The sequence below is a fragment of the Lasiodiplodia theobromae genome (assembly GCF_012971845.1).
Source record: "Lasiodiplodia theobromae strain AM2As chromosome Unknown scaffold_22, whole genome shotgun sequence".
NCBI lineage: Eukaryota > Fungi > Ascomycota > Dothideomycetes > Botryosphaeriales > Botryosphaeriaceae > Lasiodiplodia > Lasiodiplodia theobromae.
In genome coordinates this window covers 760,948-786,405 of record NW_023336428.1, presented here as the reverse complement: position 1 = coordinate 786,405, position 25,458 = coordinate 760,948, and the positions used below count along the sequence as shown (strand labels likewise).

At 54.3% G+C, this 25,458-nt stretch overlaps 8 protein-coding genes across 8 annotated transcripts; 5 read left to right on the top strand and 3 right to left on the bottom strand.

The window, feature by feature from the left end:
• On the top strand, positions 1–869 carry LTHEOB_7511 (Pantothenate transporter; the record flags this gene model as incomplete). Its single annotated transcript, XM_035516886.1, has 2 exons — positions 108–654; positions 762–869. Coding segments are annotated over 2 exons (655 nt in total), but the record flags the coding sequence as incomplete, so codon positions are not given.
• Positions 870–1,188: 319 nt separating this feature from the next.
• LTHEOB_7510 (uncharacterized protein) lies at positions 1,189–2,797 on the bottom strand (the record flags this gene model as incomplete). Its single annotated transcript, XM_035516885.1, has 3 exons — positions 1,189–2,265; positions 2,334–2,585; positions 2,639–2,797. 3 exons carry the CDS (start codon positions 2,795–2,797, stop codon positions 1,189–1,191), a joined length of 1,488 nt encoding a protein of 495 aa, XP_035371481.1.
• A 2,778-nt stretch (positions 2,798–5,575) lies between these two features.
• On the top strand, positions 5,576–7,494 carry LTHEOB_7509 (Carboxylesterase family protein; the record flags this gene model as incomplete). The annotated part of the gene is made up of 4 exons (XM_035516883.1): positions 5,576–5,851; positions 5,920–7,246; positions 7,303–7,387; positions 7,443–7,494. 4 exons carry the CDS (start codon positions 5,576–5,578, stop codon positions 7,492–7,494), a joined length of 1,740 nt encoding a protein of 579 aa, XP_035371480.1.
• Positions 7,495–9,908: 2,414 nt separating this feature from the next.
• Positions 9,909–11,683, bottom strand: LTHEOB_7508 (Nacht domain protein; the record flags this gene model as incomplete). Its single annotated transcript, XM_035516882.1, has 4 exons — positions 9,909–10,540; positions 10,819–11,269; positions 11,320–11,617; positions 11,670–11,683. 4 exons carry the CDS (start codon positions 11,681–11,683, stop codon positions 9,909–9,911), a joined length of 1,395 nt encoding a protein of 464 aa, XP_035371479.1.
• Positions 11,684–13,887: 2,204 nt separating this feature from the next.
• On the top strand, positions 13,888–15,775 carry LTHEOB_7507 (AAA family ATPAse; the record flags this gene model as incomplete). The annotated part of the gene is made up of 3 exons (XM_035516881.1): positions 13,888–14,601; positions 14,654–14,849; positions 14,928–15,775. 3 exons carry the CDS (start codon positions 13,888–13,890, stop codon positions 15,773–15,775), a joined length of 1,758 nt encoding a protein of 585 aa, XP_035371478.1.
• Positions 15,776–16,771: 996 nt separating this feature from the next.
• On the top strand, positions 16,772–18,037 carry LTHEOB_7506 (uncharacterized protein; the record flags this gene model as incomplete). Its single annotated transcript, XM_035516880.1, has 3 exons — positions 16,772–16,960; positions 17,038–17,756; positions 17,824–18,037. The coding sequence occupies 3 exons, from the start codon at positions 16,772–16,774 to the stop codon at positions 18,035–18,037; spliced, it is 1,122 nt and encodes a 373-aa protein (XP_035371477.1).
• A 1,778-nt stretch (positions 18,038–19,815) lies between these two features.
• Positions 19,816–20,350, bottom strand: LTHEOB_7505 (uncharacterized protein; the record flags this gene model as incomplete). Its single annotated transcript, XM_035516879.1, has 2 exons — positions 19,816–19,828; positions 19,878–20,350. 2 exons carry the CDS (start codon positions 20,348–20,350, stop codon positions 19,816–19,818), a joined length of 486 nt encoding a protein of 161 aa, XP_035371476.1.
• A 2,974-nt stretch (positions 20,351–23,324) lies between these two features.
• LTHEOB_7504 (alcohol dehydrogenase) lies at positions 23,325–24,525 on the top strand (the record flags this gene model as incomplete). Its single annotated transcript, XM_035516878.1, has 3 exons — positions 23,325–23,378; positions 23,448–24,431; positions 24,496–24,525. 3 exons carry the CDS (start codon positions 23,325–23,327, stop codon positions 24,523–24,525), a joined length of 1,068 nt encoding a protein of 355 aa, XP_035371475.1.
• Positions 24,526–25,458: the final 933 nt, after the last annotated feature.

Genomic DNA, 25,458 nt, shown 5'->3' with positions numbered 1-25,458 from the left:
ACAGGATCAGCATTTCTTGCCCTTTTCCACGTTCGTTCCCCTCATCCCCCCCCCCCCCCCCCCCCCCTTCTCCCCCATATTCCAAAACTAACACCCAGCCACCACAGCTACATCCTCGGCCTCTTCTCCCTCGTCACCGGCGCCCTCGAAGCCTACTGCGTGCAATCCCTCTTCCTCCTCTGGCTCAAATCGCACTCATCACACTACACCAGCGCTCAAATAACGACCTACCCCCTCGGCGTGCAAGCCGTCGCCATCGTCTCCAATATCCTCGCCGCGCTCTACATCGACGCGACGCAGCGCCGCGCGCCCGTCGGCTTCGCGGCCTGTTTCTTCCAACTCATCACCACCATCCTTCTCCTCATCCGCTCCACGCCGGCCGCCGGCGTCTTCTTCGCGTTCTACCTCGCCGGCACGAGCTACATGGTCAACCCGCTGCTGTTCGGGTGGGCGAACGTGATACTGAAGAGGAGCGGGGACGAGGCGGCGAGGAGCGTGCTGTTGTACTGGATGAATGCGGTGCAGAGCGCGTTGTATACGTTTTGGGGGATCGCGTTGTATCCGGCGGATGAGGCGCCGTATTGGCGGAAGGGTGGGGTGGCGATGTGTGTGGTTATTGGCGTGTTGGTGGGGATGTTGTGGGTTGTTGAGTGGGTGAGTGGCTTTTTTTTTCTTTCTTTTTCGTCTTGTTCCTTGTTTTTTTTTTTCTCTTGATCTGCTCTGTGGTTGGGACTATATGCTAATTCGTGAGCGGGAAACAGCTTGATAAGAAGTCTATTGCCGAGCAGCTCGTCGTGGGGTCGGAGGATGCGGAAGATTCTGGGGTCTCTGTTGTTCAGGTAAAGGCGGGTGAAGGAGAAAAGTGCTGAAACTGCCTTCTACAGTCATCTATTCTGAATTAGGGAAAGTCCTTGTGTTGGGTAGTGTAGTATTTTGATCGTGGGTCTTGAAATACACCCGACCAATGACTTCCGAGTCCGGATTCTGGCATCTAAACCATCTGTTCTCTGTTCAGTCATTGAGGTAATTTCATCATCACTGGAGTGTCAAGAAGACGTTTTAAGTATTCACCCATGGAAGCAAGAACAGACGTAGTTCAGAACGGGCACGACTCTTTTCCGACAGGATCAGCATTTCTTGCCCTTTTCCACGTTCGTTCCCCTCATCCCCCCCACCCCCCCTTCTTTTTCACCCCTTCCTCCTCGCCACCCAATTCACCGCCAAATACGCATTCCGACTCAATGCCCTCTCATCAAACCCATACGGCACTTCCCTACCCCTCACCTTCCCCTGAATCATCCCCTCTCCCTCCCCCACCTCCCCCCCACACAATCCCTCAACCACATCGCCCCTCCTCTCCACAAACTCAAACCCCACCCCCTCCGCCAACGCCACGACTTCATCCAGCGACAACTGCAACCGCGCCCCCGTGCCCCACAGCAGCGGACCCGCGTTGACCCACACGCCGCCGGGCCGCAGCAGCGCGTGGATGGAATGCAAGTACGCGAGCAGGTTGGCCGCCGTGTCGATGAAGAAGAGGGTGATGAGGGCGTCGTAGGTGCCTGTGAGGGTGGTGAAGTCGGCTTCGATAAGGAGGACTTGGCTTTGGGGGGAGGGGGGAGAGGGGGGATAAGGAGGGGGAACAGGAGGAAGGAAGTCGGGGATGGTGATGGGGCGGGTTAGCGAGGTGGTGGTGCGTTGGTGCGAGAGCCAGTCGATGAAGGGGTGGAAGGTGATGGTTGTGCGTTGGGGGTGGGGGTGGAGGAGGGTCGTGAGGAAGCGGTAGGCGACGTTGGTGTAGGCGGACCATTCGTTTGTCGTCACTTCGAAGGAGCGGCGGCGGCCGTCGCCCAGCGCTGCGATTTCGTGCGCGAGGCGGCCGAGGCCGGCGCCTGGGACGAGGACGCGGATGGGGGTGGTTGCGTTGCTGGCGGCTCGGTCGTCCTTCTCCTTAGGGAATCGAAATTCCTCCTGCAGGGCGTGCAGGATGCATGGGAATACCGGGTCGCGCTCATGCCGGCCTTCAGCGGACCAGTCGCGGACAAAGTGCTTCAGCGCTTGCTGCACGTGCGTCTTGGACGAGGCGGCGTCGGAGGCCGTGTCGCGGTCTTTGGTCTCCGCGAGGAAGGCGTCGAGTTCGCGCCGACTGATGTTGTAGAAGGCGAGCGCGTTGTCGACGATGGCGTGAGTGAGCTCGGCGTTGGTGTCGATGAGGTGTTCGATTGTGTTGAGCTTTTTGCTGTAGTGGATGTTTGCTTCGATGAACTGGGATTGGGGTTGGTCTTCAGTACTGGCTGAGGATGGGCTGCTGAGGTGGAGGCGTTGATACTTACGGCTCTTTGTTTTCTGGGAATCTTCTTGTACGCTTTCCTCCACTTATCGACGTCGGCAATGGCTCTGGGTTTGTACAGAAGATAGCCTTTCAATGCATTCAAAAGTCGATATCGAGGGTGGTCGGGGTTCCATTTTCCGTTACTCTTCTGCAAAGCTTTCTCCAGGCGTGTTTCTTCCTGTATGCGACCGGAATGTTCAGAAATAACAGGTAATGCAACCACGGTCACGATTGTAATGTGGTGAACCAATATCTGCGTGCGGATGAGCAGGATGATGCCGAAGTATTGACGTCACGTGTACAGACCGTGACTTGCCGATCAAATTCTTGTGCTGCGCTTTGTATGCCGTGGCTTTGAATATGGATGGGTTTGTGGTCAAAAGAATGTGGCTTCTCAAGAGAAACCGATAATGAGACCAGAGAAAGCAGTAACAGGAGCAGGCCGTGTTGAATGGTGTGGAGCATGGTCCCCGTTTCAACGTTATTTTGAGTCAAATATGATTAAACACCACGAAACAGAAGCATTGAGAAAGACATGAAGAGAAGAAAATTTTCGATTACCCTGATGTCCGGCAAAAACTAATGTTTCCCTGGATTCCATGGCGCCAAGGCGCAAAACGAAAGACATTGTTTCCTCATAGATGGCTTAACTGAGAGATGAAGCTGCAAGAAAATGCGTCTCTAAAGCCAAGCTTCAAGGAAAAATTGTATGTTACCTCATACGACATGATTGACGGGGCTGGTAATGAATAAAGGTAAAGCATGAGGACCGGCAGGCTCGGCTCGGCTCGGCTCGGCCCACTGCAGGTTCCTTCGGCCCCGCATCTCAATTCCCATGTGTGCAGTGCTGATCTGTGCATATAGTCAAGTTTACTTGGTTTCAATCCACTTCTCCAGATTTGATGTAGTAGCCGACTGTAATGCGGCGGCAGAGAAAGCATCTTTAAAGTACTTTCCAGTGTTCTGCTGGACTCGGGATTGGGTGTGATGTTTGTTTCAGGCAGTTGCTGGTAAATAGCGCACCGCCAGACCTTCCGGACTGCCCACAACGGCTTACAACCTTCAGCATCTGCCACCCTCTCGTGGAATAATTATTTTCATTTTTCATAGAAAAGAAGGCTCTGTTTGACCTAGATCATTTGCGAAGCATAATCATTTGAAAGGTGTTTTAGAACTTGATTTTGATGATGCACTGCTACAGTGAGGCGCAGCGAGCGCTTGCGTGATACTGAGTCGAACTCTATGCCTTCTTGCCTTATCCATTGCGTGCCGGCTAAGAATTGTAGCTTAAGCGGACTCTCCCTCACCACTAGATTTGGTCTTCAGTAGAATCTGCCGATTTATTCTCTACGCATCAAAATCTGACATAATGAGCCATGACAATATTGGCGTAAATGTGGTGATAAGATATTTTTGAGCAGTATGGATTGAGAAATTGAATACTGCTACTACTTCTGAGTGAGTAGTCACATGCTCTGAATAAATACACGCTGATATGAACAAGTGATGTGATATGTACAGGGGGTACATACCTCACGCGCTACTTTTAGGGAGAGCCAATATAAAAGATGGGAATTGCAGTGCAGAATTAAGCGAGGCGGTAATTTGTTGTTGCTTCAAAGCGTATCATGTGAAGTGATCGGCCAGGGATGCAAATGCGGGCACGAATAGATAAGAAGATCCCAGCGTGCTTACGCAGTAGGCGAACCTCCCATAGATCTCGGTCGCGTAAGGCAGCAGCAATGTCGTAGCCTCGTCATGATGACCCTCTGCTGCCTCCCCCTCCCTTGACAAGCAATGTGATAGCCAACCTTCTTGGGATCACATCTTGATACACACCCGGAAAGTGAGGCTCATGCTGGATCCACGAATATATCTAGTTTCCCCCAACAAGATCGTGACTATCCTCCGCAGCTCAAAATGCCCAGTCGAATTTCTCTTTCTGGGCAACACAGAGAGTGAGGAAAGCATATTGCCTAGATTAGAAGAAGGAGAAGAGGTATTCATGGATAGTCTCGCTCTCAGCATCAATTTTTTCTCAAGGAAACAACATGTGGACTTCGACGAATTCGATAGTACGGCCGCAGCGTTTGGTGTTCCGGGTCAGTCAAAGGGTACTAGATACGAAATGATCCAGGGCAATGGCGGGGCTCTCAACTTTCCGCCTCCAGAGCTTGTTTCGTTGTGCTCGGAAGATAACGATACATTCACCTTGAACGTCATGGCCGTGGAAAATTCAAACAGCGGTATCTTTCGGCGCATCGGTCTTGGAAAGGTTTTCCTGGAGAAGTGGGGGGAACTTGATCCGGAGGTTGGGGCATTCATGATCGAGTGAAAAGGGCAAAAGGCAAATTTCGTGCCGCCGTGTCAGGCTGGGAATGATTTACTCGCCGTGCTCGTGTGTACTCCTGGGCCGGCCACAGTGCGCAGGGCACAAATGCTACAGTCTGTAGTTTTCAATACTGGCTGGTGATACCTGGCATCGTCAGACGCCTGCTGTTTCTTGTTTCTTTGGTCTCTGAATTTCCTTGACATGTAGGCTTTTGCTCTTGGAAGCAAACATCAGCTGTTATGGAGTCAAAATCTACCCTTTACGCTGGAACCGTTACGGAAGATATTCCACTTACAGTAGTCTGGAGAAAATATCTCGAAGTTCTAATTGATTCCTTGAGTAGAATTCCGCAGCAAGGCTCCTGTTATGCGCACTTGAAGCAATAATTGGATATAAGCATTCAAATCCCGGACGATAACTTCGACTAAATGAGGAAATTAAGAGTCATTCTTCAAGGTTATTGCGGGGATCATAACCCATGTGATACCTCATGTTTCTGAGTCTTTATTCACACATCCGAAACCCGGGTTGCCTAAGGCATCTATGACGTAATGACGACCACGAGGTCCCGTCACGCGGGAACTTTAAACGGGACAAGCTATAGCTAAATTCTAGTGTAACCCCTTTCCCGAGTGAATCCTGTAGGACAATGTTTCCCTCCGTCTGCTGAAGATCCCAACGGAACAAATGCAGCTGCTTGTGAAGATTTGTCTCCTCTTGGGTGTGCTTTCCACGCCGCAAAACTCCGCTTTAGCAGCCACAGGCGTTTCAGTCAATACCTCTAGCTTTGATGCGCTACCAATCTTAACGCTGCCATATGCGCGGGTGCGAGCCAGTTTTTACGATGCAATCAACGACGTATAGCCCCGTTCATAAAGCTATTACCAGACTCATCAACGCTGACCTTAACGATGCAGTTCTACACGTTCAAAAACATACCCTACGCCGCGCCGCCTGTGGGACCCCTGCGCTGGCGCGAGCCGCAGCCGCCTGTCGTCAACACGACCCTAATCGACGGGTCGTACGGCCCCAGCTGCATCCAGACGGGCATCGGCGACCCCAAAAACATCCAGGGCTTCACCGGCCCCACGTCCGAAGACTGCCTGTACCTCGACGTCTACGTCCCCGGCGACGCGCTGCGATCCAACGACACCAAGCCCCTCCCCGTCATCCACTGGTTCTACGGCGTAAAGCTTTCCCTCCCTCCCCCCACCTCCCCCCCTCCCCTCCCCGCACCCACTAACACCACCGGCAGGGCGGCTACGTCTACGGCACCAAAGACCTCTACACCGGCCTGAACCTCCTGCAAACCTCGCGCAACAGCATCATCTTCATCGCCTCCAACTACCGCCTCGGCGCCCTCGGCTTCCTCGGCGGCTCGACCCAAGAACGCCTGGGCTTGCCTAACGCCGGCTTCCACGACATGCGCGCCGCGCTCAACTGGACGGCGACGCACATCCAGCTCCTCGGCGGCGACCCCGGCGCCGTCACCGCGTTCGGCGAGTCCGCTGGCGCCGGGGGGATCTTGCATTTGATTACGGCCGAAGGCGGGACGCTGGATCCGTTTTTCCGGCACGCGGTGCTGCAGAGTCCGGCGTTTGATACGCGCTGGGATAGGGGTGGGAGGGTGGAGGAGCTGTTTGCGAACTTCTCGGCGGCGGCGGGGTGTAGCGGGGGCGCGCAGGACGAGGGGGAAGAGCAGGTGATGCAGTGCCTCCGCGCGGCGGACCCAGAGAAGCTGCGGGAGGCGAACGACGCGTGCGCGTACACGCCGTACAAGGAGCGCTCGGCGTACCAGCCCGTCGCCGACGGCCGCTTCGTGCGGCAGGCGGCGGCGCTGGAGCTGGCGGCCGGCCGCGCGTGGAAGGGGCTGGACAGCGTGTTGCTGTCGCACGTGCGGGACGAGGCGGCGTCGTACGTCGACGACGGCGTGAAGACGGACGCGGATTTCGACAGGTATATGACGTACTACTACCCCGTCGACGGCGTGCCCGAGGCCATCGCGCAGCGGTACCCCGGCCCGGACGCGGAGAATGGGACGTACGGGTCGGAGGGCGACAGGCTGAAGGACGTCCTGGCGGCGAGCCGGTTCGTGTGCAATATCAGGTTCCTGGCGGATGCGTTGTTGAACGGCACGACGACGACGACGACGACGACGACGCGCGTGTGGAACATGCAGTACTCGGCGCCGCCCGGCACGCACGGCGCGGACGTGCTGCCGTCGTTCTTCTTCCCGTCGCTCATCAGCACCAACGCCACCGCCGACTTCGTCGACGGTTATCGGAGTTTGCTGACGTCGCTCGCGATGGCGGGCGACCCGAACACTTTTAAGCGGAATAACAGCGTCCCGCGTATCCCGGCGTGGCCGCAGGTGGATAATAGTTCTGATGCGTTTGGGAACGTGTTGGATGTGGATCTGTTCGAGATGGAGTTGGTGAGTGACGAGCAGAATAGGAGGTCTGTGTGCGACTTTTGGATCGAGGTCGCGGCCGCGGTGACGAATGCGGGGGGCTATGCGCCGCCGGGGAGTGTGGTGGGGCAGGGGTTGGTGCCGGAGAACGGGAATGCGAGTAGGAATTTTGGTAGGTGGCTTTGTGGGGCTTCAATGGAGGAAGAATGCTGATGGGAGTTGTTGCAGTGACGCCGAGTGCACCGGTTAATGGCTCAACTCCGGGGAGTCCGTCTAGCACGCCTTCTGCTGGGACTGCCCTGGCTGCTTCTTGGTAAGCTGATGGAGAGAGTTGATATTGGCAGACTGAGCTTACAGTGATTGTTTAGGAAATTGTTTGTTCCAGTCGTACTGACGACCCTGGTTATCTACTCCATTTAAGGGAAAGGAGTTGGACCCTTAATGCGAGTGACACGCAACATGCACGTGCAGTTCTTGTTTTTTGTGGGGTTATAGTGTTTGTGTTGCGGTTGTTCGAGGTCTGGTTCAGAAGCGTTAGCGTAAACGAAGTTGTGCAAGGAATGGTTTGGAAGCTTCTAGTTACGGCGCCACTGTGCTTATCTGTTCGCTTGCCCAAATCGTTCCTGGACACAGCACGCAGAGCTTCTTCAAAGCTCGGCTCGCTAAGACATAGCTCCAACTTGAGAGTAGTCCGTGATATATACGCTTCGAAGGTACCAAGAGCGAACACCTTTATTTTTACCCTGGATTGTCTTCATCCGGAAGAAAGGGAGGGTCTAGGCGCGCAAAGACGCATTGAAGACCATGGTACGCCAGTACGTTGTGCCTCGGGTTCCTGGACACATGTGATTGCAGGGTCTCTATCCCTTTCGGTGCGGCTGAAGACACATGCCACTCTGAGCCTCACTGGTCGCGGGATGGTCAGCGTGGAGGCAAAGCTTGTTCTGTAAATTCTTTCCTTGAAATTATGAGTGAAGCAGAGCAAGCAAACAAGAAGAGTAGCATCCGTTGAAAAGAAACAATTTGATTTGCAAGAATTGTGACTTTTTTTTTCTGTGTAAATGAGCCAGAAACAAGCTCGGTAGACATGAATGAACCCCTCAAAAGCATAACCTTCCGTCTCGCAATGCAGACGACCGAATGACCGAGAAAAGACCTCTTTGAAACTCCTTCGCCGTATCCGTTGTATTCGTATCGTTCCGGAGGGCATTGGCCGTTTACATGACCACGCACCAGCAGGATTCCTCGCAGCCGCAGCAGTCGCACTCCTCGCCGCAGCCCATGGTGGTGGGCTTGGGCTTGATGATGGACTTGATAGACGAAGTGGTGGAGCCGGGCATTTTGGAGGCGGGTGGTGAGGAGTAGTACTGCAGCTAGCCGTTAGCGAAGACCTAGCTCTAGAGATAAGTGAGTGGACACTTACGAGGAGAGTGAGAGAGGATGGACGGAGGTGACTTTTAGGAAGGGTATCACAGAGAGAGCGTTTGGGATTGAAGGATGGAATGAAAGAGAGGCAGGTTTCTCCAGCGAGCAAACAAGGGTATTTATGCACGCAGGATGACACTTGCCTGACTCCAGTTCCTCCGTCACCCAAGCGGCCGGGGCAGCCAATCCGCGAGAGTGACAGCTGCACGGTCAGCACTGACAGATGTGACCGGAGTTTGGGATTGGACGGGACAGGCCGGCGCCTGAAACGTTACGTCGAGGCGCAGCTAGAGAGAGAGGGCGTGATAGCCCGGTTCTTGATGAGAGTGGGAAAGGGTCCAGAATCTGCGCCACCAGCCACGCTTTTCTTTCCCCTCCCCCCTGCCATGATTTCACGGGTGGCCGGCATTGAAAACCTGGCCGCGAAAACCTGGCAGCAAAAGGTGCTATCCTGCCGCGGTAAGCGACAACGCGGCCGTCATGACGCTCATCTCATTGCCGCCGTTCCGCTGATGACGGGTCAGGGCTCGGGAAGCCGGCAGAACCTGTTTGATTGTGAGATACGAGCTGACCAGCAGTTTACTGGAACAGGACAGGCGCTAGGGCGACTGAGACGGCGCCGGGCACCGCCGCTGGGTGGGAACGGGGCCGCGGGACGCGCGCGGGTTAGCAGTGACCAATGGGGCTAAGCCTTCGCAGAAGAAATGACAAGCTTTCAACCGAAAAGCTTGCAGGACTTGGCAGCTAATCCGGATCACCACGTCACTCCCTCAGGCTGTCCAACCTTCGCTGTGAGCGCTGACTCGCTGCGGTAATTACCAACATCTCACCGGTAAGAGCGGGGGAACCGTTTTGCCGCAGCGCGCGCGTAGGAGAGGAGCCAATGAGGGCTGTGGACAACGTTCCGATCACCCCCTGGAAAACTGACAGAGTCAAGTGGCTTGCACACGACAGTTGCACAGCCCCCGCCGCCGGTGGCCCTTGCTGGGGCAAAGCCACAGAGGCCTTGCTCGAGAATGTTTAACCTCTGTCTTATTATTACCTACTTGGGAAAGAGTAATGTCCTGCAGCGCGATATTAAAATACGAGCCACAGGCTCTATTATAATGGCGCAGATGAGCGGCGCAGGCGGCGGTGAAACTTAGGCTGGGACCGAAAATGCCTCGATGTAACGGTCCGACCCAAGGTTCTGAAAATTCGACGTCGGCAGAGTTTTTAAGCGTACGTACGACATGCCAAAATTCTCCAGGACAGGAACGCGAAGGTAAAAGTTGGCGAGGTAGCAAGAGAAGAGCCACGAGTGTGATGACGAAGAGTGGGGATTGAGATGCGGGGCCGAAGGAATCAGTGCCGTGAGCCGAGCCGACCCTGCCGGTCACTCTCATACTTCACCACCGCGGAAACGGACCTCACTTGTTCTTAAACATATTCGGAAGCGCGTTTTTCTGCTTTCTCCCGCCTTTGCTCCGCAGCGATCGACTGCCAGCTGCCGCTGATCTCTTCTGCTCCAACGGTACAATTGTCGCTTCTCGGGGATCCGAACGCAACGCGCTGAGGAGCGGTCGACGGAAGGTGAAAGCGGCAATTTTTACGGGCACCCTTTGTAGGTTTGTGAGAAGCGCTTTAAGAGCGCGCAGGAAAAGCAGAACCTGAGCGTTGCTACTGCTGCTACTGGAAGCGGCGCCGAATAGTTCCAGATCCACGACTACGAATAGCTCCGGCAGTCCTGTCAGGCTCTCCTGCAGTATCTGCAGCCAATCCGACTCGGTGACAGCGCTTTCGACTCTGGACGCGTTGAAGTGGTTCGACACCTGTCGGATTGCTTGCTTGTTGTTAGCCTGGAGGACCTGGCTGCAGAGATGCTTCAAAACGTGGACCGAGTCTTCTTCGCTGGGTTGTAGGGCGGCCCTGCCGTTGACTGCCCAGACGGTAGGTTTCCCCGCTTCTCGTAGCACGCTGATGAGTCCGGTGGCCAGGTCTTTTGTTTGAGAGCGGCTGGGAGCGGATCCTTCAACGATGATGAAGGAGGAGCTTGGAGACGCTGCCCAAGCGCTAAGCATGGGTGTTAGGTGGGCATATTCCATTTTTTGTCGCTTTGGGCGAGCGTGACTGATGGCCTGACAGTAGCGGAAAGCCTCTAAGGGGCTACCCAGCGGTGTATCTTTCGTGGCTGACAGGACCATTGCGATTTGGATTTGCTTGGTATCTTGCGAAATCGACGTGGCATCCCTGGATATAGAGGTCAAGTGGTGAAGTGATTCAGAGTGGTTCCCTTTTCTAGATCAGCTGTAGTTCTACGCAGAGCTTTGTTTGGCTTACTGGTCATGCTTGAGATGATTTCCACAATCATGGGCTCAAGTCTTTTCAAGAATTCTTCGGAGTGCTTGGAGGAAGTATTTGTACTATTTTGGACTTCGAGCAGTATCTGGAGCTGACGGTGCATCGCAGCCAACTTCGCCTGAGATAGAGCGGTGGCAAGCTTATCGATTCGCCGCGCATGCCTGTTGATCTTGGTTTTCAAGTCCTCGAAGCGGAGCTTGAAAGGTGCGGCAAAGGCAGTGAAAGCATGCTTCCACGGGCTCTGCTCATACCATTTGAGGGTGCGGAACAGGAACTTAATGAGTTCGGCATAAAGCTCTTCAACTGCCACTCTGATGGACTTTTCATCCTTAAAAACATCGAGCTGGATTTCAACCCGTGGAAGCACGTCGGCAATTTCGGACATGGCTCGCGAAAGCTCAGTGACCATCTCCTCGTGGTTGAGCACCAGCTTGGGCCAAGTCAGTAGATAAGACATCTCCTGGGTGCAGAAAAGCCTACAATAAACACAAACTTCATGGTTCCCCAGGCCAGCGAGACATACTCAGGGTGGTGCTGAGCCAGGACGTCCAAGACCTGGCCATAGTATGTGACTTGGGAAGAGAAGTACGACAGCCACTTTCGCGCCTTGGAACCCTTCGTCCGCTGGTCGTATTTCTCTTTAGCTGCTGCTACCACTTCCACGACATCATTGATCCTATATGTTCCCTGGAGCTTTGAGAGCGTGGTTTGGTTATTGGGGTAAGCTTCTTTGTAGAGCTCAATGGCTCTGCTGTAAGCCTCCTCAGTCGCACCGAGCCTTGAAGAATTTAGCCGAATAGAGTTTTTTTGTCTACTATCAGAACACTTACTGGACAGTGGCCATTTCTGTTACAGTTTTCTACGAAGAAAACTGCTCTTTTGCAAAAATGTGGGAAAGATGAGGTGGTCGGCTCACGCGAGGCTGATCATGATCGAGAGCTGGCGTGGGGGCCGATATGCAGTGTGACTCCTTCAACATTGGCAATTACCCCGCTCTCAGCCTTGTCCATGCCAATCGATTTTCTCACGTTGCATGCTCCCACAACAACTCTGTGGCTATCACCACCGCAGTGCCCGTCAAAGCGTGTGCCGTGGCCGATGGACCCAACCATTTCGCAAGACCAGACAGCTGGAAAGGAAGCGCACGAGCATCAAAGCCTTTCTGTACTTGGGAAACACCTGAAGGATGCAATAAAACCGCAAGCAGCTTCACAGCCTCAGGCGCAGAATTTCCAACAAGATCCTGGAGGGGTACGATCATTTCACTTCAGTACCAACGCCGCAAAAACATTTAACTTCTCCAACCCGGAATCCATTTTTTCAGAATTTTTCAAAGGAGAAGTGGCCAGCGGCAAAAGCGAGGGAGGCATGGATGCCGACGATTTTTCAGAGTATGGAGGAATTCCGGCGAGGGGTCCAGGGAGCAGAGAGTCGAACAGGCGACTTGTTCTGGATTCGCCCGCAGATAATAAGCAGAGAACTGGTTCCGTGCGATCACTCTCAAAAAATCGATCCGAACAACGGAGGCGAGACACCACGAAGCGCGAGCGGACCAATGTCAATCACAGAGGATATTCTGCTGATCTAAGGCACCCTCTCGTACCTGTTCCTCCTCCGCCCCCTGTCGTACCTCTTCCTCCTCCGCCCCCTGTCGTTGCTCCTCCTGCACCGCTCCCGCCACCCGAACCGTACTTCAGTGGTGAAAAAAGCACTCAACGACGTAGGCGATGGGGACTAGAACGAGCGGTCTATTTTGAATCTAAGGACGATCACGACGACTGGAGTCCAGAGACGGATACATCGTTTTCGAGCAACAAACATGTTGAAATCACAGAGAGTTATAACGACAGCGATTCAGAACGAACCGCCGCATCCCTACGCCGCGAGGAGCTCCTTATCCCCAAACGCCACCGTAAAACTGAGGCTCAGCATGAGGCTAAGGCAGAGGCTTTCAACTACGGTGACCTGCTCAAAGCTTTGAGGTCCAGTTCTCCAGGACTCAGAGCTCAGTCTGAAAGTCATTCGTCCATTGTGGATGACTCTTGTATATCGCGTTCTGAGCCATATCTTCCGTACCCTTCTTCAGCCAAACGAGCTCAAGGGAATGTTGTTTCGACTGGAGTCTACAAGAGACAGAGTCACACTGAACGGTCAGAAATGTCTTCCGTCGAGCTTCCCGATACGAGGTCAGCTCTCTCTCAGGAAGACAGAAAATCGGACGGTGAACCACCCTTCTTATCCAATAGAAAACAAACGCACTCTCAACGGGAAGATATTCTCCCTATGAGAAGCAACGAAGAAAAGTATCGGTATCGGCAGAGACCTACGGAGCAAGCTGCTAAAGATGAGGAGGGCGTTTACAAAGCAGATGCCGCAGAGTCAGATGTTTCGATTTCCGCAGACGAATCAGGATATCGTACACCTAATCATCGAAATAAAGAGAAATTGAGAGCCGAGCTAGGTGCAGCTATAGAAGCTGCGCTTAGTATTGGCATGTTGAATCCCGTGGATTTAAACATCTCAAACAGGACGAACAAATCTGCGGCTGAGCCGTCATTGATCGATCTAGACACAGAAGAAGATATCGATGGGGTGGGAAATCGCAGCATTCACCTACCACAATTGAAACCAAGCCAGGCTGGCAACAACAAAAGCCATCTGCGGAGACCGAAACAGAAGCACATTCAGAGGGCACAGTCTGCGGACTTGGAAAATGACACCAATCTACGGAAACAGTCATTGGCCGACGAACAAGAGATTGGACAACTCAAGCGGCAGAACTCAGAACTCCGAAAGCTTCTTCACCAGAGCAATGCTCAACCAAAGAGACCCTCCCATGTTGTCCTTTATAAAGTGGTTCATGCCAAGGGGTCAGCCTGCTATCTTGACCGGCCTGTCCTGCTTAAGAATCATTCTGGTAGGTATTCCTATCACAGCAAGAGCCGTATCGACAATCTGGCCCTGTTTGAGGAGTGGCAAAAAAGAGAAAATGTGGCCTTTCTGGTCTTCGAGACCTTTGAAAACAGAAATCGATCAGAATCTGTTCGAATGAGATCAATGTCGACATCAGAGCCAGAGAGTGATGCCGTCAACACAGACGGCGCAGAAACCATCATTCGTGTCTTGTCGCCCATCCTGCTGGAGGCAATTCAAATTGTCAGCGATAATGATCCCGTGCTGGACCGGTACTATGCGCACCACGACGGGAGAGACTTCTTTGACATGGATGTTTTTGCTTACCATTTCCTTCCGCGATTAAGAGAAGGTGCCAGAAATCTGAGCCAGGAACAGAGATACCAGTTTCAGGATCTTCTTGACTTTCTTCAAACACGATTTGGAAATGCATGGCGAAAGGCCCAAATCCTCTTTGGCGAAGGATTGGTGGATGTCAGCACAGCGCGATATCTTTTTGCACCGGCACACATCTTGGTGCGGCGTGATAAGAACAAGCAGATCACTGGAGTCGTCCAGGCATCTTTCTCGGAAGCATCATATGAAGAAGACCGAGTCACATTGGAAGGGGACGCGCACTCGTGGAGTTTCAACGGAAGCTTCTTCCGAGAGACGATCTCAGTTAGCGTAGTCTTGAAGGCACCACGCACAACTACTACGAAGATCACAAAGTTGAGCCTCTACCCTCTTGAGTACGCCAAATATGAGACTGAAGAGCTCCTCCGTCTTCGAAGCGAAACGTTCTGGAGCTGCCGCCACTACAATTACGTCACATACAACGGCCCAAATGTGACAGAAGATACTGACTATGTAAGAATGGCAACAGGACTGCGGTCATCATCGTGCGCTGATTTCAATGCAGTTCGATACCCGCTTCCTCGTCGACGTGACGGCTTACTTGAAGATGCACGGCACCGACGAGAAGAGCAGCCGTGCCAATGAAAACAAACGGGATGATCTGGGCACAAACGCCATGGCTTCTAAAAACCCGCCCGATCATCTTCTGTATTTGTTTCCGCCAAATATCTACGGTTTCGACATCATGGAGAAGAAGTGGGGTAAGTGAAAGACTGAATCCCCGAGAAACCCATGTCCCCTCAACTACACATTGTCAGCGCTGACCAGCAGAACCCTAGTCAATTTGCGGGTGGACTGCATTTCTCCGATCCGCTGGAATAAATCAGCCTTCGAAACACTCGAGCTCAAACCCGAAAGCAAGATGCTCATCCGCGCCCTCGTCAGCAACAAAATCGCGGCCGACCGTGCCACCGACATGGTCTCAGGCAAAGGCACCGGTCTCATCGTCCTCCTCCACGGCGGTCCCGGCACAGGAAAGACGCTTACAGCCGAAAGCGTGGCCGAGATCGCTGAGAAGCCGCTGTACCGTGTCACATGCGGCGACATTGGCATCGAGCCGCGGGAGGTGGAAAAGTACCTCGAGTCCGTATTCTACCTCGGTCGAATTTGGGACTGTGTCGTGCTTCTCGATGAGGCAGATGTGTTTCTCGAGCAGCGCTCGCTCGAGGACCTAGCACGCAACGCGCTTGTCTCCGTCTTCCTACGCACGCTCGAGTACTACAGTGGAATTTTAATACTGACGAGTAACCGCGTCGGCACGTTCGATGAAGCGTTCAAGTCGCGCATCCAGCTTGCCCTGCACTACAAGAACCTCGATCAGCCGCAGCGCGCCCAGATCTGGACCAACTTTATCACTCGGCTGCAGGATCTGAACGAGAGCATGGACGCCGATGGCATCTTAGCCAAGGTTAAAGATTTGTCGGAATACCCTATGAATGGGCGCCAGATCCGCAATGCTATTACGACGGCACGGCAGTTGGCTCTGTACAATGATGAGCCGCTTAACATTGGGCACTTGCAGCACTCGATTGCGGTGTCGGGCGAATTTGACAAGTACCTCATCAAGGTGAAGGGCGATGTCGATGACGACGAGCTGGCGAAGGAGGAGGGGTATCGGGTTCCTTAATATGTGTGCTCATTTGCTCGTATTCCAACTCATATTTCATACCGTATATGATAGTCTATTTACTGAATGCAGATTTCAAACAGCGTGCGTGCTGTCATTGCGAATAGTCCCTGTGTCAGCTTTCGGCTACCTAAAGTTCATGGCTCAGCGGTCCAAATTACTAGGCCATGAACACGTTAACCATAAAAACTGCTGGGCCGGCAACATTTGCTTTGACTCTATTAATTCTTAGTGATAGGCTTTCCAGCACCCCTCAGCTGGACTCTGGCTACGCCCCCTAGACCCTGCAAATAAAGATCTGCGTCAGCATCGGAACTCAAACACTTTCTCGAAGGTGTCTACACGACCAAAGAAAAGTACTCACAACCATCCACAGATCCTGCAGCTCTCGGGCAAATCCTGGGATGCTGGTTGCGTTGGTGTCTCCATAAGTTGAGGTGACGCCGCCGTCGGTGCGGTTGAATGGCTGAGGCAACACTGCGCCGTAGTGGGTGATGCAAGCAACCCCTGGCGAACAATCTAGGCGCACTATAGGCTCATAGGCCTCGTAAAGAGCCACGTCAAGGTGGAAGAGGCTGCTTAGTGCCAGATAAGCAATGAGTTAATGAAACAAGACAGTATGCGCCATGGCGGAAGGCTTGAAGGAAGTTTAGTGGAGACAACTCAATTGCTGGCGACCATGATTCATGTTGTATACATATCGCGGCGCTTCAGTGTTCTCCATCTCACCTAGCTGTGGGTCCGGAACATTTGTAGATGGTTTCCGTCCGGTTTTCAATCCATGCTTGTTTTCCCCGGTGATCGACAACCTGCAGCGCGGGGAAATCTACGCGGGGCAGATCGCCTTACGCATAGCCGGCCGGAAACGTCTTCAAAGCACTTGGCTTTTAATGGGCAGCGCCGAAGCCATGTGTATTGCTTAGCAAGTTACTGGTTGTGCAAGATCAGTTGCTCGTTTTTGTTAGTTTAATTCCTACAACAAGACTTTGGCAGAAAATGGCTGCTGCCACCGCTTATCGCACTCCCTTCTCGGTCGACAAGACCGGCCCGGAAGGCATAGACAGCATCACCTTGAAAGCCAACAACGGCAGCCCGCTTCCCGACATCGGTTTTCTCCGACCATCAACCACAGACCTCCCCATCGAAGAGCTCCGGAAGCGCTACGAAGAAGACGGCTACTTGTGGGTGAGTTATGGAGCCACAAAACCCCAGCCCCCCTCATCCAGCCCAAAACACTGACGCATCACACCTCCCCTCCTCAGATGAAAGGCCTCCTCGACCGCGCCGCCGTCCTCCACATGCGCGAGCAATACTTCGCCTTCATGTCATCCGCCGACTCCGGCGGCGACACGGGCATCCTGGCCCCTAACACGCACCCGCGCGACGGCATCTTCTCTCCCGGCGCCGACTGGCGGGCATTCCTCCTCCCCGGCGCTCTCCGCGTCTTCAACGGCCTCCCCGACTCCGGCGTCTTCGTCGACAAGGTCGTACAAGCGCACGTCGCGGACTTCTACCACGACTTCAAGCAGCGCGTCGTCGGCAGCACGCTGGCGGGCTTCGCGGGGCGGCTGCGGCGGTTCAAGGAGCCGTTGCTGCTGAAGCGCAGCCTGCTGCGCTGCAACGTGCCCGGCGGCGAGACGACACCGGTGCACTACGACCAGATCTTCCTGCGCGCGGGACCCGCGACGGCGGTGACGGGGTGGGTGCCGCTGGGGGACTGCGCGGTCGAGGGCGGGGGGCTGATGTATCTGGAGAAATCCGTGGAGGTGGGGAGGCGGTTCGAAGCGGATTTTGCGGAGAGGAACAAGGGGTTGTCGGACGAGGAGCGCGTGTCGGCGTTCAACAGGAACATGAATGCGGGTGGGTTTCTGGACAGGGATGCGGCGGCGTTCGGGAAGCATTGGGGGAGGAGGTGGCTGGTGGCGCCGCGGTACGAGGCGGGAGATGTCGTGTTTCATGACCCGTTTATGGTTCATGCGAGGTATGCTTTTCTTTTTTTTTTGTACCCCTGAGGTGTGTATGAGGTTTGGTATTGACTTCACCATTAGTTGCAAGAATGAGAGCCCGGAGGGCATCATTCGACTCTCGACGGATTTGAGATTTGTTGATGGAGCGGAGCCGTTTGATGAGAGGTGGATGTTTGAAGCATATCAGCAAGATGATCCGAACGTTGCCAGCCGGCAGAAGAAGGTTCCACCAGCAGACGTTGCAAAGGAAGCTTTGGAAACGGACGCAGAACCACCACTGGGTGTCAACCATTGAGTAGATAGCACCAGCTCTAATTTACAAACCGTGGCGGTGGACTCTGCATATGAGTGTTGGTCTTGAGAGAGAGCAGTTCAGGGGATGCATCAAGCTTTACAAGTGGGCTATGGCGGTTGTCAGATGGTGTGGTACTATTGGCTCCCCCGCATGGAATGTGCCCTGCGGCGGGTGTATCTGCATATAATTCATACAATGGATCTGAGGTCTATGAAACTTGTGTAAAAAATGTTATGACCTAAAGATCCAGAAGACTCGCCAAAAATGGGAATGTTTGGGCGTGGGTGGCACTCTTAACCCCTCTATCCGGCGGTAGCCGCCATAAGCCGTACAGAAACTGTCAGAGAGGATGCAGAAGCACCCGGAGCGGGCACTCGCAGCATTTCAGCCATCATCAAGCCCCACCTATGTTCATCTTTCAACCGAACGAGACATATGAAGACCCACCTCCTGGTTTCGCGTAAAGTGGGTCGTGGAATATCTGGCGAGTGGGTGAGCGGGGCCCCGATACAGATTAAATACTACGTCGCGTAAAAAGTGAAGAACCAGGCTCTTGGTACAAAAAAGCAAACTTCTCGGTTGTAGATCTCGAAAATGTGATACCCCTGACGCGATGTACGCCATATCGGAGATAGTGCGTCACGAATTCTCGCTTCGCTGCATTTGCATGCCCGAGCCCGTAACTTACATGTGACCCATGTTCCCTGCAGGTAACCTCGCTTAAGGACGTCTGCTCACTGTAGCAGAAAAAGAAACAGATCCGCCAGATCATCCAAGAGACCCTGGAACTAGGCAGTGTGCCGTCAGATCTCTGCACGCCAGAAAATCTTACCCAGAAGGTCAAGTAGTACGGCAGCTGCGCCTGTTCTTTCTGATATCTGTGTCTCATGGCTTTGCTGGGGTTGACTTTTCAAGCGTCGAATTTACATTTAGACACGGATTCTCACAGAAGAGATGAAAAATGTGCAAAGAAGGGACTGGAAGAGATGCTTTGGAAACGAGGGAATGAGCGCAGTCCTTTGAGGGGCATCATTATGGCCAAGTGGCGAACGGGGACGTTCGAGCTGTGTGACAAAAGCTTTGTAGTGCAGTCACACGTGCACCAGCTGTGAGAAGCTGGCAAGAGTGGAGATGGTAATAGCGTAGAACCATGAGCATTAAAAAGTCACGGAGGTATTTTAGATCGACCGGTGAGATACGGAACCAGTGGTGGGCTTCTGGGCCCTTAGAGCATGCTAAAGGCTGGAAGTGTGTATAAAGCTCATTAGTCTCGCATTGATGCCGCACGGCATGTGATTGGCGGTTCAAGTTCCGTCTTGAAAACATTGGTGCCCAAGGTAAGAGATTTCGTGGCTTGGCTGAACGTGACAACCAGGGTGTTGAGCCTGGCGTCCAATGGCTGTTCGCAAAGATGTGAGAATGAAACAGTTGCGTGATATGCTGCATGAGTATACGTCTGTCACAAAGATGCAATACTGTGATAATATATCCATTAATTATACTTGACTCCAGTAAAGCCAATAGGGCTGTTCCGATACTGATGTAGGTGGGTACAGTAAGACTATATAGAAACATCAACAGCTTTGGCAAGCCCAGTCTTCTGACAGGCCGCCAGTATCCACGCTAGTCATACAAGTGGGGTTGGCGAAAGGAGATGAATCACTTTTGGGGATAGACCAGAGTCCACATTCCCCTCAATGGCTCTTGAATGGGCTCGACACGATCAACGCCTGTCTGCAAGACTTTGGACGGTAAGTAATGCGAGCCAGTTGAGACAGTCACGCATGGTATCTGCCGCCGTAGTCAGCCACAGCGTCAGCGATCGGTAAAAAGCACTTACGTCTTCCGGGTTTCATAAGCGCTGTACTGCGCGGGCGGCTGAGAGTTCTGAGTGCCAATGTCTCGGTACATGCCGGGCGCATCTGTGAAGTGCCTCGGCTGTGGCGTCTCGGCCAGCATGGGTGGGGCTTGGTGATGCCAGCCGGGGGAGGAGTTGACAGGCACTCTGTTTGCCCCCATCTGGGGAGCCGGAAGCAGAGTGGGCGCGGAGCAGTGGCCGGAGAAACCCTGGGTGGTGTGATAGGGCTGCTGCTGGGCAGCGCGCGGCGCCTGAAAGGGGAGGCCATGGGTGGCCGTGGGTGCTGGGTAGCCGCCGCTCTCTGCTCCGCCGTAAGCAGCCTCATGCGGAGACCAGGGCTGGCCCTGTCCGTCAAGCGGGACCCAAGCTTCATCGCATGGGTCGGATGAGTTTTGTTGAGCTTGCTGCTGTCGCACCCATGTGTACGAGTCTGGCAGTTGGTCTATGGTCCCCATCTGTTGAGCGATGAGAAACCGGCCGTAATGGAAAAGAAAAGGATGGCAAGACTACTGGTCAGACCCACCCGTTTGAACAAGCATTCGGTGCCGTAAGTTCGGCATTGCTGGCATCTGCCGGAAGCATCGATGTTCTGGCATCGGATTTTCCGTTTTCTACAGTGCGTGCACTGCTCGAAGAATCATGTCAAACGGAGGTGTTTCCGAGAATCCTGAGCGGCGATTGGGTCTGAAAAGGCTAGGTACAGGCAATCTTACCGCTACTGCTGCGCGGACACGCGAAAACGGCGCTCCACTATAGCCTGGATAGGCTGGCTGCATGGTGCAAACGAAATACGTTGCAATAATATCAGTATAAAGAATTGTGGTATTCGGACAGCCCCAGTTGTTGCGTCGTTCAGTTCTCTGGGAAAAAGAAGGAAAAGGGAGTTGGGAGTACTCCTCCGCCGGGGAGTTATATAGAGGAATCAGGACCTGCACTGTTTTGCTGCGCATACCGCGGCCGAGACAACCGCAACTCATGCATGCTGAATGGGCTCAGCATTCAAGGGCGATATGGTGTGTGGAACATGAAGCGGGCTGAAGCATTAATGGAAGACGTATCTGACAGCTTGGAGTTGACAGGGAGCGCTACCAGACTCGGACAAAAGCAGGCAAACGGCAGCCTGCAACCGGGGTTGAGGATAGAGGTTGAGGAAAGACTGGCAAGCGGCAAAGTACTTCCAAGTTGGTGTGGGTAGAATCATCAGGTTCTGATGTGAACTACGATTCCAAGAAATGAAGACTCTTCACGAAAAGCTCTTCACGAAAGACTGCAGATTCTGGCAAGGTTTGGTCAAGGCTTGGTCAAGGCCCGGTCCAGCAGCTTGAAAAATGCTGGCGGAAGGCAAACTACGCTTCCGATGTCCTGGGAGATATGCCTGTCATCTTCTGCAAAATCATGTGATTGAAGATGTCGTGTACGGTTGCACAAGCCGCCCAGAGCCACGAGTCGGAAGTGCTTTGGACGGTTATCCAACGGTTATCCAGGGTTGTACAGACCGCGGCAGGAGGCACGCCCCCCGATCACGGCCCAGCAAAAGCGGGCCTTGGCGTCGTCAAATGAACTCATAGCCGCGCACCCATGGATGATGCATCCTGCAGTGCTGGGGAGATATAGTGAGTGGTCACATCACAGCGCAGCGGTAGAGGCTGGCGGAGAATTGCGCTTCGCAGGAAGTTGTGGGCGGCGGGCCAAGCCGAATTGGGCGTGATGCGTGGCGTTAAGCAGGAAAGCCATGATCTTGAGCAGATCAAGTAATTGCTTTGGTGCTGACATCCCTCGTTCGAGATAGGACTTGGCGTGTGGTGCTTGGTAATGTTCCGAAAGTAAATTTGGGTTCGCGCTGCAGGACAAGACGTGGTAGTACGAAAAAAGCAAGGTCAGCCAATCAAAGACCCGCGGGAAAGAAGGCTGTACCCGCCGCATGGCAGCATTCTGTCACAAAGGGTCGGTTGAAAGGGGTTTCTCGCGGCTGAAGGGGCAACAGGGAGCGAGCGGTTCCAGGAAGCCGGGAGGATGCAGGGAGGTCGACATGGTTGAGCCCTGAGCGCACCTCCTGTCAGTCAGACATGCTGCTTACACTGGCAGGATTCGTGTCTCTAGATGCAAGGTCGCGCACTGACAGCGGCAAAGAGATTCGAGTGGCGCGGACATGTATGTAGACGCGCGCATCGGTGATATCCGAACTAGTTGGGGGATTGTTCACAACTCAGTGAAGAAGAGTCCTGTAGAAAAAGTAAATACCACCCAATAGCGATCTGTCGCCTCAGATCAGGTTCCAGCAGCCAGACTGCGATCGCGTGACACTGTGCAGAGTGATCATCGAAGTGTGCAACCTCCCTCCTCTTCAAAAACTTTTCAGAGTATTGGAATGCGACCTTCCGTGAGCACCAAATCCAACTCCTCTGTTGATCTGCCACAGTCGTAACAAGGGGGTTGGCGGTAGACGGTTGAGCCTGCAGGCAGCCTACGGGTGCTACACCGAGAATGACTTGCAGTTTGCTGCGAAGCATCATTGCATGCAGCGAAAGATTTGGCACACGGCAGCGCTGATGAAGTGGAGGCAAGCCCAGGCTCAAAAGCTGTAAGGAGATGTTGCGCGTCATGTCCAAGTCAAAAAGTCCCCATATAGCAAGAGGCATAAAGGTGCATGTAGCACCACCTCGCCCGACTGAGCCGGTCAGTTGAAGAGTCTTACTCTTGGTAGGCGGTGTATCCGATGTCGACGGCGAGGAGAGCCACCGCTCGATGGAGGCGAGAGGAGTCCAAGCGGCAGGGTGAGAGCGTTCAGATGGAAGACGTTATGAGTTGGGAGCGCGTTGCAAAAGAAAGGCGACGTGGTGTTTGTGGGGAAGACACAACGGAAATCAGGCATCAAGGCCAAACGCCAAGGCGGCAGTGAGCGGGCCGGGTGGGGACATGGAGCGCGCACGGTCGGCAGGCACGCTGCTCTGTCACAGAAGGCGCGTCGTTGGCTGCTCCTGCCCAGGTTGCGACTGACTCTTGACGCGCGACTCTTGACGCGCCGCTCTTCGCTGTAAGTGCCACCGGCTCACGCGTCCGGCAACTACAACGAGCCCCAGAATATCCCCACAAAGTCATGATAGCTTCGCCGAGGCCCATTGTCCGCCATCGGTCATGTCTCCGCGCGCCCTGACTCGCTTTCTCTTAAGGCCACAACGCGGGCCCTAACGACCAACACCCATCACCTCGGGTGCCACGGCTATCGACAATTGCCGAATCCTACGCATGAGCCTCTTCAACCCCTCTGAAGACAAATAATCACCGTCCTGGCCTCGCAGTCGTGACTGAACACCCCGCGTCTTGTCGTGTTCCAGTTTCGTTTCCAACCACGAGCGCAGCGACGGCACCAACCCCAAAGCATCTCTTGCTCCGACTGTAAACAATCACTAAATCCACCTCAACTGCAACATGACTGTCGTTCAGAACGGTCTCCCTGCTACTCACCGCGCTGCGGTTGTCGTGGTATGCTATCCGTGAGCGCCAGGAGAACACTCCTCCGCCGCCCCACTAACCACATTTGTCTTGCTACAGAAGCAGGGTCACGAGCCTCAGTTCGCGGTCCAAGAGCTGCCACTCCCGGCACCCGGCCCCAACGACGTGCTGGTCCGCCTGACTGCTTCGGGCGTGTGCGGCACCGACTTCGCCCTAGCCTCCGGCGAGCTCGGTCCTGCGCGCTCTATCCTGGGACACGAGGGCATTGGCCGCGTCGTCAAGCTGGGCTCGTCCCTGTCCGAGAGCCAAGTCCGTCTCGGCCAGCGCGTGGGCGTGGCTTGGCTGCGCGACGTATGCGGCGAGTGCGCCATGTGCCTGCACGAGAACGGCGAGACGCGCTGCTACGCCACCGTGCAGTCTGGACGCAAGGTCGACGGAACCTTTGCAGAGTATACCATCGTGCCCTTCCGCTACCTGATGAAGCTGCCTGAGAAGCTCTCTGATGAACAGATAGCCCCCATCCTGTGCGGCGGCCTGACCATTTACAAGTCTCTCAAGATATGCGGCGCTACTCCAGGTACCTTTATCGCCATCTCTGGAGCCGGTGGCGGCGTAGGTGCGCTCGGAATCCAGTACGCAAAGGCCATGGGGTTTCATATCGTTGCGGTCGACGCTGGCGACCAAAAGAGGGAGTATTGCTTGAAGCTGGGCGCGGAGGCGTATGTCGACGTTACCAAGGTGTCTGACGCGGCGGCGGCTGTGAAGGAGGCAACGAGAGGTCGTGGAGCATCGGCAGTTCTTGTGACGGCGGGCAGTGCTGCGGCATATCAATCGTCGCTCGGCATGTTGGCACCGTTCGGCACTCTAGTTTGCATCGGCATCCCTCCTCCCTCGCAGACTATGAACTTCCACCCGCTCAGCTTTATTGACCACGGTTATCGCATTATTGGCTCCGCTGTTGGCACGCGAGGTGACGTGCTCGAGGCGTTGGAATTTGTGGACCGCAAACAGGTCACGCCCACGGTGCAGACGGCCAAGCTAGAGGATCTCACTGAGATAGCCAAGAAGAGTGCGTCCGGGCAGGTGGGTGACAGCTTGGCTCCCAAATCTCCTATCTCGGCTCGAGCTGACAATTTCGTTGAACCAGGTCACCGGCAAGTACGTTATCAAGATGTAGATCCATTTAAGATGCAACGAAGAGGTTTGACAATTGCTCGGCGTTGATACTTGGTGATATTCATGCGACCCATACAGCAGTCTGTACCGCGAGGCTGACTTCAAACCGGCTCCAATTGCGCCTTGCGATAGACATTAAACAGCTCCGCCATGGAGTTGCGTGCTTGGGAGCGGGTCTCGGCAGCGCAAAGTATTTTCAGTGCGACAGATTGCGCATCCAGGAGGGTGCATCTTCTCCAGACTAACGTTTTTGCAACATGTACAAGCTCACACAAGACTGGGTCGGCGGCAGATGGTGCTGTTCATCAACGCGTCGACGACCCACAGGTGTTGCAGGAGAAGCACCTGGGGCCGCCTTGGCGCCGTCTCACATCACGACGATCCTCTTCGCCGCAGGGAACCCCGCACCATTCACACTTTGCGGATTTGCATTAGCAGCGCGCTGACGGCCGCGGCGGCCTTGGCAAAAGGAGGCGAGCCGCCACAGCGCGCCTCTTGAGTGGCTGGGTGTTGCTCGTCAAGCCTCAGGCCATGGTCGCCAAGCTTCAAGCATCCGCTCGGGACGCGTCCTCTCCGCCCGCGCTAGCGTCGCCAGGCGGCCATTGCCATGCTTCCATGCAGATGCTGTTGTTGGAACAGTGACAGCCAAGAAGGGATCCCTCTGTCCACGATCTGCATAGCCGCGCTGGGACCCCGTCTCAAGATGTGCTAGGCCCGCACACCAACCGAGCCTGGTCGATACCGATCGGCCCAGTCTGCTGCGTTGCATGTCGAAAACCGTCAACCCCGCCCAAAACAGAAGCTTGACTAACTGATAGGCCCGCCTATTCCTATACGCGAATTGACGCGGCGCCACCATCGCCCATGTTCACGATGTGGCCCCGCCGCCCACCTGCTGCACTCCACACACGCCCTCTGTCACGAGAATCCTTGG